The sequence below is a fragment of the Sarcophilus harrisii genome, chromosome 4 (assembly GCF_902635505.1).
Source record: "Sarcophilus harrisii chromosome 4, mSarHar1.11, whole genome shotgun sequence".
Taxonomy (NCBI): domain Eukaryota; kingdom Metazoa; phylum Chordata; class Mammalia; order Dasyuromorphia; family Dasyuridae; genus Sarcophilus; species Sarcophilus harrisii.
Genome location: NC_045429.1, coordinates 345,228,654 through 345,241,753, shown reverse-complemented (window position 1 = coordinate 345,241,753; position 13,100 = coordinate 345,228,654). Strand labels below are relative to the sequence as shown.

Sequence of the window (13,100 nt, the reverse complement as noted above, 5' to 3'; positions counted from 1 at the left end):
ATTACTCCTATTTCAGAAAATTGAAAAGCACTGGACTCAGAGTACTTGGAGCCTTGGGTTCAAATATTTTCTAGATAGACCATAGGTAAGTCACATCACCTCTCAGGTTGCACATTGGCAAAAGAGGGATAATGATAGCCCAATTCAAAAGTAGTTGTATGTATCAAATGAGATAATGTATGTGAAGTGATAGTTTTATCATGATCACTGATAAAAGTACAACAAAATTATCTAAAATGAAACACAAAAAGACTTAGGATATGAGGGGCAGGATGGGAGAGAAAGGAATGGGAATGGTGTGTAGCTGATTGGTTTCTTTTGCTAATTAAAATTAGTTCAGGCAGGCTGGATGTCAATTGAGTTTCATTCTTAAGGTCTTTCAGATGAGAATTGTATTATCTAGAAAAATATTAATGAAATTCCATTACAACAAAATAATTCAGAATTTCTCTGAAGATTTTTACAAGTGGCTGTTACTGTAGGCTTGGCACTCTATAAATACCTAAATAAAGCCCTCAATAAATGTTTATTGGATTGAATTGCATTCACTTTTATTTGGAATTTACAGCTTTATTTTATGTGATTTTTCTGAGAGTTAGTTTCCCAGGAACTGTTCAATAGTAAGCATGCTAACTAAGATTCTGAACCTATAAAACTTGGTAGACAAGAGCTACACAAAACAGATGCCAAACACTCATTTTGAATAGCTTTTTGTTTGTTTGGGTATTTTTTTTTTGACTGAATCAATCAGCCGTTTTGTTATCATATAAATACAGCCTGTCTTAATAGATTTTTGGCATCCTTCTGTGAAGTAAACAGAGAGAGTGATAATTTGCAAAATGTAACCTGTTAATTGTTTTATAGCTATGATTTAGGTAAAATTGGAAAGGTGAATAGTCTATTAGAGAAGTATATAAAGAATATGTACCATTTCTTTTGTTAAAATTCTTTCTTTTGACATTACCCAAAAGGGCACCTAATCAAGTAGTATTTTTCTTCATTTCCTTGTATGCTTTAAATAAAAATATTGTTATTAATAATTTGCTTTGGGACAACCAACTCCCTCAGGTTTTGGCACAATATCCATTGTGCAAAATTTTATCTCTAGCCTGTTTCCCATTGGTATTTTTGTGATATCGGGACAAGGTATAGAAGGTCTCATCATGTTGGGTCAAATTTCTATAGAAGAACCTCCGTAGTGAACTCATGGGAGGGATCCACTGCTGGGGGGAAAATTGATACTGATGGAATCACAGATCAATTTGTGTGGACCATGTGTCAATCAAAAATAAAAATTAAAGTTCAAAATCAAGCCAATACCCTACTAAGTTAGCAGAATGGAATTTTAGCAATTTCCCTAGAGAACTGTGATTTCACTGGTTTAGAGCAGAGATGGGGAATGTCTGGCCACAAGCTGTATAAGGCCCATGAAATCATTTGCTAAGGCAACTGCAGATGATGATGATTTGAAATTTAGGTATAACAACCTCCCATTGCTTGAGTTCTATAAGTTGATAATTTTGTATGGCCCATGAATGATGTTATAAATATTCAAAAGGCCCTTGGCAAAAAAAAAAAAAAAAAAAAAAAAAAGGTTCTCTACCCCTAGTTCAGAGAATTCCAAAGAAGAACATCCTGTTCAACTGTAGACCAGCAAGCACCATCTCTGCAACTTAAGCTTAGAAAAAGACATCTGGGGCACTGGAGAATAAGTATCTTGTTCAGGTTCATAAAATAAATACACTTGAGAGACAGGCCCCCAAATCCAGTCCTTATGCTCTTTATGCAGCACACATCATACATTAATCACTGAACATATGTGGAAAGAATCACACTAACATCTCTAGGAAAAAAACTGTTTTTGTTTTGTTTTGTTTTTTTAATTTCAGTGGTTTTGTATTCTCATTGAGGTATCCTTCTAAGTTCTTCCAAGGAGATGGATTACAAACCATTTAGGCTTGTCCAACCTTTGGGGGGGTGGACCCATGTCCACCTTTAAATCATCTCTTGATCCATCAATCAACTAACAAATATTTACTAAAACAGCTACTAGGAGACAGATATTGTCCTAGTCATTGGAGATTTAAGTATAAAGAATTAAATAGTCCCAACTTGCTATAATTTTATATTTGAATGAGGGAGACAACAAACATATAAAGTATAAAGTTCATATACACATATAAATATACAAACATACAAAATAGTATAATACAAGTAGTTTCAGAGTGCATTGGCAGTTGTGAGGTAAGGAGGAAAGATTAGGAAAAGTTCATGTAGAATACAGAGCTTGAGGCTATATTCATTCCAAGGCAAAGAGGTGCTCTATGAACTCTGAAGTAGAAGTAGGGAGGGAATGCAAGCCAAACATGGAGGTCAGACACTGTAAAGGTATGGAGACAAGAGAGAGCATCATGAGTGAGAAATAGAACTCCAGTTTGGTTGGATTGTGGGAGAGGGAGAATGGTCCAAACAAAGTGCCGAGTGCCTTTCTTTACAATAGCACTACAAAATTTTAGAGCTGGAGAAGATCTCCAACTAGTCAACATTCCCAAAAGGAAACTACATAAAAACACCAATACTGTATGGCTATTAATGCAACTTGAGAACTATCTATTGTTTATTTCTTATTCTTGCCATGTATCCAAGGCATTTTTTGTTTTGTGCTAATTGATTTTCTTGTGCAATTCATGCCTAGTGTCCAAACTATTACACAGCTGGATAAGCAACCCATAGAACTTGTTCATCGGTATAATTGTGAAAGACAGTATAAATGGACAATGAGACCCCAGGTTGAATGAGAGGAAAAGAGTGGGCTAAATTATCTTTGGGAAACTGTAGTGCTTTGTTTTCTTTTTCTGGCACAGGATAAACACCTACTAAATACTTGTAGAATGATTATTTTTAATGATCCCACAATTCTCCTTAAAACAAAAACATTATTATTATTATTATTATTATTTTTGGTTAAACATCAATGTTCTTTCAGTAATGTGGAATGGTAAAATAACAAATTTTAAGAAGAATTTAAATTAAGGGTTGCCCAATGGAGAGGAGCATGGTGGGTGTGAGCATACCACCAATATGTTACCAACAATGGTGAAAAATATAGATAAAAATGCCTTATTTTGTTTTAGTTCCAAACTAATTCTATGTGAAACCAAATTCCTCAGTAGCTAAATATACATATAATGTATGTGTGTATACAAATGTATATACAAAAGTGTGTGTGTGTGTGTGTGTGTGTGCGCACGTGCATGGAAAACCTTACTGAAGAAGAAAACATTACTGGCTTCTTATTTACCTCTATATAGACAAGGATTTTCTGTGATAAGTATGTTAAAATTCAAAACCAAGATGGAGGTCAATAGTACATTAAGAAAATATCTGGCCTACCATATTTTTCTCTTTTTTGCTTTAAGGAATAGCTTTGGATAGTAATTATGTAATAATCTGAAATCAAAGAGGAAAACCGACTTTTCAATGAATGAGAAATAACCAAGGATTTTAGACACACTTCTTGATTATTATGGGCGGTTAAATACTCAATTACTGGGGGTGGTCAAACAAAATTTGAAGGTCCACCTGATAGGAACGCTGAAGGAGGGATTTTTGTACTCTATGGGCTACTGACCTAGACAAGTTCTAATTGTATATGCTCTGAATAATTCTACATTCTATGTATAGAATGGTTTTAGACAGGAAGAGGAACATAAATGTCTTTTTGTTTCTTCCAGATCAGGAAAGCCTATTCTTTATTTCTCCACGGTGTAACTAGAATCAGTGAATATTATGTACATAATCAAGTGGATAACAGAGGCAATTATCCAGATAATTTAAGTTTTACAAAAATCCTTTGAAATAATCCAATAAGCATGGCCAAAGTGATGGGGAAAGGGGAGGAGGCTGAGCTAGAACTTGAATAATTGTTTCAATTATTCATGCTGCATGTAGACAAAGATGCTGCAAAGATGATAAAGTAGAAACAACCCCTGGATTTAGCATCAGAAGACCTGCACCCAAAATTCAGCTTTATCGAGTAAATGTCTCTGAGTAAATTACTTAACATCTCAGCCTCAGTTTCCTCTTCAATAAATAAAGAAAATAATAATACTTATAAGTTTCTACTTTCAACAACTTTAACTTAGATCAACATTTATTAAATAAGTATCTACTATGTGCAGAACACTGTGCTTAGCACTAAAGGAAATGCAAGAATTAACTAAGACACAGTCACTTGGATGTAGTGGTGGAAGTAGCAATCTTGTTGGTGGAGATATAATATTAGGAGTAAGTGACTGGAGCTTTAGCTTGGGATAACAGCATTGGGGGTAAGGGAAATACTTCTTTTTTATGTTGACCACTTCTAGGGGGCCCCATGGTCTTTCACTAGCTCATGCTACTGTTCAGTGCAGATGCCTGGCTTATACCACTAAGATTTTACTATGGGATTCTTTTCTCCTGGTACTGGCTTTTCCTCTCAAATTCTAGAGACCTAAGGATTAGATTTTTTTGCTAAATGGGCTACCCTCTTTCCCATTTTATCTACAGTTTTGACTGCACTATGTACAGTAATACTATTAGCCCACATACTTTATTCCACCCAAATCTCTCCCAAGGATTTGGATTCCTAGTTCCAATATAATAAAAGGAGATACTTGAGACACCCAAGTAATTTTAATACCAAAAACAAAAACAAAAAAGTGATAAGTGTGCAAGAGAAGTACAAAATGCTATGTGTGTTCCAGGGGAGAAAGATCATCATGAACCACATAATTCAGGAAAAGCTTTGTAGGAGAAATGGTAGCACTAAATTAGAACATCAAAAAAACCTCAGGATGTCAAAAGGAAAAGATGGGGACAGTGATGTAGGTTGTGAGGCTCTGTTGAATACTTTACCTCCTTAAACCCATTCAGCACACAGCTGCCAAGGAAAATACAAAAACAAGCCCATTTAAATCACTCCTCTATTCAATAAACTTCAGTGACTCCCAATTTGAATCCTAAAATCAATTTTTTTTCATCTTTATTCATTCTTAAATTTGTAACATGTATAAGTAGAATATGCATATAACTTATAGGATGAGGGTAGAAAATAAACGTGATTTCATTCATGTGGGGAACTCCCCAGTAAAAATTAAAAAAAAAAAAACTGTCTCTACCAATAAAAGGTTGGACCTCTTTTATAGCACATAATTTTAGACAGTTCTCTTAAGCAATGAGAGATTTAGCCCAGAGTCACACAGCCAACATGTGTCAGATTCAGGATCTGAACCCAGAACGTCTTATCTCAAAGGCTGATCTCTAGCCATCCATCTAAAGTATGTGTTTTATATATAGATAAAATGGAAAGACTTAAAAAAAAACTATTAGTATTAGGGTTCTTAGAGCTAGGGTTATATAGGGGTTATGCTAAGCTTTATTTGTATAAATAAAAATAAATATATTGGATAAATGCTCAAAAGTATTTTTCTGTTAAGGCTGTGCAATAGAAGTCTGAAGACCACTGATTTAGAACATAACTATGAAATGGAAAAAATTATTATTATTTGTATAAAGTCAAAAAAAGATAAATGTAGTTTACCTAAATGACCCCAAAAGACAGATAACTCTACAATAAAGTTACTTATTATCCCATGCAAATTACCATCATATTCAGTCATGACAAGAGGGATATAGATACTGTACAAGACTTCTAGTTTAAAACAAAAATGTAGATAGAATTTTACAATAGTCAAAAATTATAACAAAGGTAAGTGTGATTTAATTCTGCTTTTTTTAAAAGTAAAATATCTTTTGCTGAATTTTATATTTAAGATACTTAAATATTTTCTTTGAATAATCATTTTCAGTCATCCTAGAGGTTAGTGATAATAATTATTAGCTAACAACACTGCTAAGTTAATTAACTAATGGCTAAGTTATTTGGGACAATATCAGTGCAGTTGTGACCTATTCCCTATCTCCCCCAAAAGAAAAAAAATCCTTAATTTATAAAAATCTGAACTTAGAAACCAGACAAATCATATTGATTATTCTTTCCAAAATTAAAAAAATCCCCAGAATTCCTCTGTTTAAAATCAGATTTGCTTTTTAAAAAATGAAATTTATATACACATATTCAAAAACATTCATTTTACTAACTGAAATACAACAATATAATACTATTCATTATACTCATGTAGAGATCAAAACTTCTGGCAACTAAAAACTACAATGTACGAGGGGAAGTGAAAGAGAAGTCAGTAAATAAAGTGCCTGGCCATGTAAAGTAAATATCACAAAATTCCTGTATCAAAGACATACATTGTATTCCTGGGGCTCTAAAAAAATTATTGTATTGACTCTTATTTAACATGTTGTTCCAACAGACCTAGTAATCTTGCTTTTCAGGGAATAAAGATTAAAAGCAGCAAAGAATTTAAAATATTCTTCATTCTCTAATGTAAGAAAAATCGGAGTTTATTTTATCTGAATCATTTTTATTCATCTACAGAATAAAAATATGCATTTGTTAAGGACTGAAAAAGAACAGAACCATCATGTGGCCATAATTAATGAGTGATCTCTTTACTACTGTGCAGGGATTCTGTATTGGGATCACTTCCAACTGGCCATGGACCACACAAAAGACCACAATTCCTTGGAGTCAAAAGGCCACATGATCACTATGATTATGAAATGCTGGTAGCTGAAGACTAGTAAGTAAAATCAATCAAAACTTCTGATTCTAGATAAATCAGGCATGACTTAATAAATCAGGCAAACCCACAACCTTCTGTTTTACTCTGCCTGGGGAGCAGTCCGAACTTTTTTAGAATCAAAACCTCAGAATGTTCATGCGAATCAATGACAATCTTTTACCAAAGCCATAATTTTGGCAGCATGGGGCAAACTGTAAACTCTGCCCCTCACCCATTTCCCAAAGCCTTAACAAATGGTTTTATGAATTACAGAGGCAAAAATTAAACAAAACAAAACAAAACAAAAAAAAACCCACAAAAGTTTGTTTTTTTTTAATGGACAACTTTCTGGTCATGATCTTCTATGAACTTAGTTAGGCTGGAACTTTGACAAGACCTGCCTTGGGTCATATTGAAAGGCAAACATTTGTGCTCTACTGACATTCTTTGAGAAGCCAGGGCCATGCTATAATGAAGCAGGAAAGGTTTTTAAAGGAGGATTGACAACAATAGCAGATTTTAGTTAATTATTCAAGTAGAATCTAGTAGTAATAAAATAACAAATGAAACAACCTACTCCAAAGCTCCTGACAAAATTATTACCTAATCACTTACCAAATCATCCCTGGAGTCCTGGGATAAGGAGTTCTTAACCTGTGAATTTTTAAAATTTTCTTATGTTTTGACAATTAGATTTTAATCTAATTGGTTTTCTTTGTAATCCTCTGTACTTTATTTTTTGTATTCAGAAATGTTCTGAGAAGTCCATAGGTGTCATCAGGCAGGTGAAAGGGCTCAAAAACTCATGTTCTCATGAAGTTATGAGAAGCAGCCTGGAAGTCTTGGAATCAGGAATATTGGAGCAAAAATGCCATGTCAGACACATAACTTTGCAGGGTCTGAGTTTCTTTATCTATATAATAAGAGGGAGCTGGACATAATGTCCTATAATACCCCAGCTAGCTCTAAAACTATTATCCTACAACCATCCAGTCTCTCTGTATGATGAATGATATGATGGTGATAATAGCAACTTTCTTCCATTTTTGGACAGCCTCTAAGCTTTGGGAAATTTTTAACTCATATTAAATGCTGGAAATTGCCTCTCTGAACTTATACTCACTGGCCTTCTTTATACAGTATCTTTTGTTAGAAAAACCTACCCCAAAAATTAGTCATTTGAATAACAAAGATATTTCTTAAATTGATTTATCACCTGAAACAGCAAACAAGTGAAAATGAGTAAAATAATAAATGCAAATAACTTACGGTCCACATCCAGAAGGGCACGGACAGATTTAGCAAGCTCCCTGGATTCCTGGACCAGATTTGCTGTCACATTGCGTCCATTCCTTCCAAGCTGTGGGAATAGTGTTTGAGAACCTAATATTGATCTTCGGTCACTAAAGGACATGGGGAGGAGGAGTGAGGGATAGAAAATAAAGTAGAATTAGTTTTTACATCATGGGAAGTGATATTCCTTTTATTAAAAAGGGACAGTGATTAGGATGTCTTAAAAAACAGGATTCTTGGTTGGTGAGAAGTTTGTGCAAAGGAAAAAAAATCCATTCCTGGTATTGAAAGATTCTGAGAATGCTGGGGCACCATCATTTGTAATTCTTAGCGAGATCTGTGATTTCAGTGGAGTAGTGGGAAAAAAAAATCTTAACAATATAAATAATAATAATGATGACAATGATAAAGATTTTAAAAAGGTACTTATCATTTACAATGTCCCCAGTCCAATGTCTATGCTAAGTATTTGACAATTATTATCTTATTTGTCACAACAACCCCTAGGAGGTAGATGGAATTATCATTCCTATTTTACAGTAAAGAAAACTGAGGCAGAAAAAGGTTAACTTGCCCGGGGTCACACTGCCAGCATATGTCAGAAGCAAGGTGAGAATGAATGAGGCAAGCTCTCTATCCTTTATGCTACACTGCCTTTAATTAATTATAATTATATTATAATCATATTATAATTTAATCATTAATGCCATTTTTATTTAGTTCTTTAAGGTTAAGAAGCATATTCTACTTTCAGTTATATAAACATATTTGTTAAAATAAATTTATGAAAAATATTCAGGATACTTTTATTACTAATAATGGCAATACGTAAGTGAAAGAAGGATGATGTAATGAATGCAGCCAGATTCATTTGAGTGCACAACTTCACAGAGGCCAGAGGACAGGGGAATAGGAAGAATTATGCTATGATTTAGAAGGACATTTGATTTTAATTGATGATAAAACAACTGTTTATGCATATACCATCTTCATATGCATAAAGTTGTTGTTAAAGCAGATAGCATTTAAATCCTTCATTTTTACTTTCTTTTTCTTTTTAACCAGACTTTGAAGTCCACTGGAAACTCAGGAAGGAAACTCTATTGATACAGATAGGTTACTGCTCTGCAAATTAAGAATTTCCTGGAGTACTGAGTTTTTGACTTACCCAAAATTACACACCCAGGAAGAGACACACAAGCATAACTTCTTATATCCTTATTTTCTTGGTTTTTTAGCATGAAAATCTATCCACTATGACACACTGCTCCATAAGTCATTCATTTTGTTAGTTTTTTTTTTTTTTTTTTTTTTTTTTTTTTTTGGTATAAGGGGGACACAATGAGGGTAAAATGACTTGCTCAAGATCACAGAGCTATTAAGTGTCTGAGGGAAGATTTGAACTTGGGTCTTCCTGACCCTAGAGTACCACTCTATTGTACCATCTAGCTGCCCCTCATTTTATAAGGTCAATGAAATTATAAACGATACTAACATTATTTCACTGGAATAATCTTGAGCAAAATACTTAACCTTCTTTTGCCTTCAGTTTGCTTATCTATAAAATGAGGAGGTAGGATTCCACGGCCTCTGAAGTTATTTCAAGTGCTAGATTTATGAACATCCTATGGCATTATTTTATTTATAAAAATTCAAATCTTATCAAATTGTACAGGCATTGCATAGACATAGAGTGGCATGGAGTCTGATGAATTATGTACATGTTGTTCATAAAAATAGACTCTGAAAGGGTCCAAATTGTCAGCCAAATTTAAAACTAACCTTTAAAGTATTTACTTCTTAAAAATGAAGTTCTGTATGACTTGAATGCAATCTGATATACTTAAAAAAGGACAAAGACTTAGTGGGGGAAAAAAAGGTTAATCAAAATGCTGAGGAAGGGACACAATGTTGAACTGTAGATAAAATAGTGATTGTGCATATATGTGTAATCTAGATATGCACTGAGCAATTATCAGAGCGGATAGGAGGATGCAGTGGAACAAATACGGAACCAGATACCAGAAGGTCAGGGGATATTGAGTCCCATTCCTGCCACTAAAAACTATGGGTCCATAGCTAAGTTGCAAACTCTCAGAGTTTCAAATTTCTCCAATATAAAAATCCAGATTCTACTTGTACCACAGATTTTACAGTAGGATTCAAAATTTGAATGATGGGTGCTTTGTAACTATAATGCATTATATAAAAGCAAATTATGATTATTAACAGTGAGCTACAAAAAATGAAATGCCAGAATGCTAAATCAAGTACAACAGAAGATGAAGATCTTTGTTTCCTTTATGGAATTTCTAAGGCTTTCTATAAAAGATAGTCTACTAGGCTTGGAGTCAAGAGGACTTATGTTCCAATTTTCCATTGGACACTAATTAACCATGCCTATGGGTAAGTAAAATAGCCTCTTTCTGCCTTGGTTTTCATACAAAATGAGGGTGCTAGGGAGAATGGTCTTCTGGCTCTATGACTTGAATGAAAAAATGAGTATTCATACTAGTTCACATTATGGCTTGAAATAGGGCAAGAAACAGAATCTAAAACAATTCCAATATATAAATATACATTTTTGTTCCAGACTTGTGGTTTCTTCCAAATTTGCAACTTCCAATATGTAAGCTCTATTCACTGGTATAGAGAAGTAATTCATGTTAAAATTATCTTTGAAAGCTGAATGAATAATTGAAAGGTTAATTGATATTTCCATAGTGACACAGTTAATACAAGTCAGAGACAGGATTTCTAACTAGATTTTCCTGGTTCCAAAGCAAGTCCTCAATGTTTCTTTGAAGACTTTTGACTGATCAGTTTGAATGAGCCAGAGAAATGGGGCTTCATTTGTTGATGAAATGGGACTCTCCAAGGGCAATAAGCTATAATCCCTCACTGAATCTAGGAATCACATAAGAGCTTGCATGAATGGCCCTGGAGGTCTGCCAGATTCATTCATCCCAAAGAACAGGGCATTATGTTAGAACGTGGACAAAAGTTGACAATTGCAGGTATTTTTTTTTTTGACATTCAATGTAAGAGTGGGAATGGGGACACACACAGAGCATCTTGAATCAGATTGAGTCATCCTCATTCATTGAATGGCTACTGTTGGATAACAAAGGGCACCAGGGATTATTTTGTGCATTTTAGCAAAAAGGACCCAGCTGGAAGGAGATGATGTCCCTGTGAAGAGTGACAAATGCTATAAATCCATGCCACATCACCTGGAAAATGCATGAAGTGGAATCCCTTCTCTGCACAAGGCAAAAGATAAAGAGATTTGACAGGTATATCAAAGTGACCTTAGATAAGAGCTGCAGAATAAACAAATATTATTAGCGCTCTCATTGCTCTTATTGGGAAATTTAAAGTGGGTCACTTTTCTATCAAGACTGAAACAATACTGTAGACAAGAGATGGCCAAGGAGGAACAACAAGAAGGAGATTTTTCTTCTTATATCTATTAGTTGATGAAAATGACAAAAAGTGCACAATTTTAAAAAAAAATCTGGCTGATTATAAAAATTTAGTAACTGGATTAAAATTGGCTAATGGGACCAAGCTTTTGAGTAGTACTTTTTATTTATTTAAATAATTTAAAGGGAACTAGCATGGCAGAGTAGGGCAATTAAGTGATACAGTAGAGAATCAGCTTTAAAGTCAGGCAAAACTGACTCAGACACTCACTAGCTATGTGCCCCTGGAAAGAGCCCTTAAATGCTCTGAACCTCAGTTTTCTCTGTAAAAGGGGGGTAATAATAGCACCTACCTCACAGGATTGTTGTGAGAATCAATGAGATAATATATGTGAAATGCTTTACAAACCTTGTTAAAAAACCTTCACATATGTCTTCTTGTTGTTATTACTGCTGTTGTTATGCTGGCTATGTGACTTTAGGAAAGTTACTCAATCTCTAAATGTGCAGTCAACATTCTAAGAAAGATTATCGATGAAATGCTAATCTGCATAAGTGGAGGGGTTTTTCATACCAGAAGTTTTCCACATAAGGAAATAACAGATCAAGTCTTACCTGTAAAAACATTGGGAACTGGCTTTGGAATAAGATGAGATGACATTAAAAATTAGTCAGTCAACAGACATTTATCAAGCACTATGTACCAGGCACTATGATAAATGGTGAGGATACAAAGAAAGGTAAAAACAATCATGTTGTCAATAAGCATTTATTAAGCACCAACTATGTGCCAGGCACTATGCTAAGTGCTGGGGATACAAAGAAAGGTACATGACAGACAGTCCCTGCTCTCAAAGGGATTCAATCTAATGGGGAGACATGTAATTTCTTAAATTTAATATTACCTGAAATTTGACAAGGAAGAAGAATGATCAGAAAGAACTTCTTGGATTGTCTACAGATAAACAAAACAATGAAGAACACATGTGAATTTGATGCCTTATTTTAAAATATTTTCAATTCAAGCAATATTGTCTATAAAGGGTATAAGGGAATCCATAGAAAAAACCAGACCCTCCTGAGTCTCCCTGGGGATGCAACAGGAATCTGAACAAGGCACTCTAAGGTCATTTGGGGAGGAAGAGAGGCTACCTGTGGGGAGGGGAGGGAAGAGGACACTGGAACTAGGTAAGGCTTTAAAAAGAAGAGAACTCATCTCTTATTAGCCAACACTGATTATTATTTTATTATTTTCTAACCTTTCAAATCTGAGCTAGGAACTCTAGATTCTAGGTAAGTTTCTGTTTTGTGGGAGGAAAAGTCACTTCTACTTTAAGATACTTCTCAGAAATGCAAACTGATATAGACATAGGGTTCTTGGGTATCACTTTCCCTGAAGGTTTGACAAAAATATTCCCTAAAAACTAATGTGTTTTTGTCACCCTTTCCCAGCTATTTCTCTTCAAGTGTCTGGGTCATGATAGCTTATCTGTTCCTTTACCTGTATATTTTTAAATCTTTCAGTCCTTTTTCCTAAAGTCAGCACTGTAGTTATGAGCAGTGATAACATTTCACTTAACCTTCAAATGTGAAGCTTTCATCAAAAGACCTAACATTATTAATGATATATTTATGGAAATGAACACAATGTGCACACACAACGCATCACATATATATATATATATATATATACACACAACAC

The 13,100-nt window shown here is 34.3% G+C and overlaps 1 protein-coding gene across 3 annotated transcripts in view; it reads right to left on the bottom strand.

Moving 5' to 3' along the window:
• STXBP4 (syntaxin binding protein 4) overlaps window positions 1-13,100 on the bottom strand; it is a 217,665-nt gene that overhangs the window by 78,581 nt on the left and 125,984 nt on the right. For all 3 annotated transcript variants that reach the window (XM_031966434.1, XM_031966436.1, XM_031966435.1), the window contains exons 14-15: window positions 12,304-12,353; window positions 7,950-8,083 (exon numbers count right to left, since the gene is read on the bottom strand). In XM_031966434.1, the coding sequence (XP_031822294.1) occupies window positions 7,950-8,083; window positions 12,304-12,353 (184 nt within the window). The remainder of the gene's footprint in view (window positions 1-7,949; window positions 8,084-12,303; window positions 12,354-13,100) is intronic.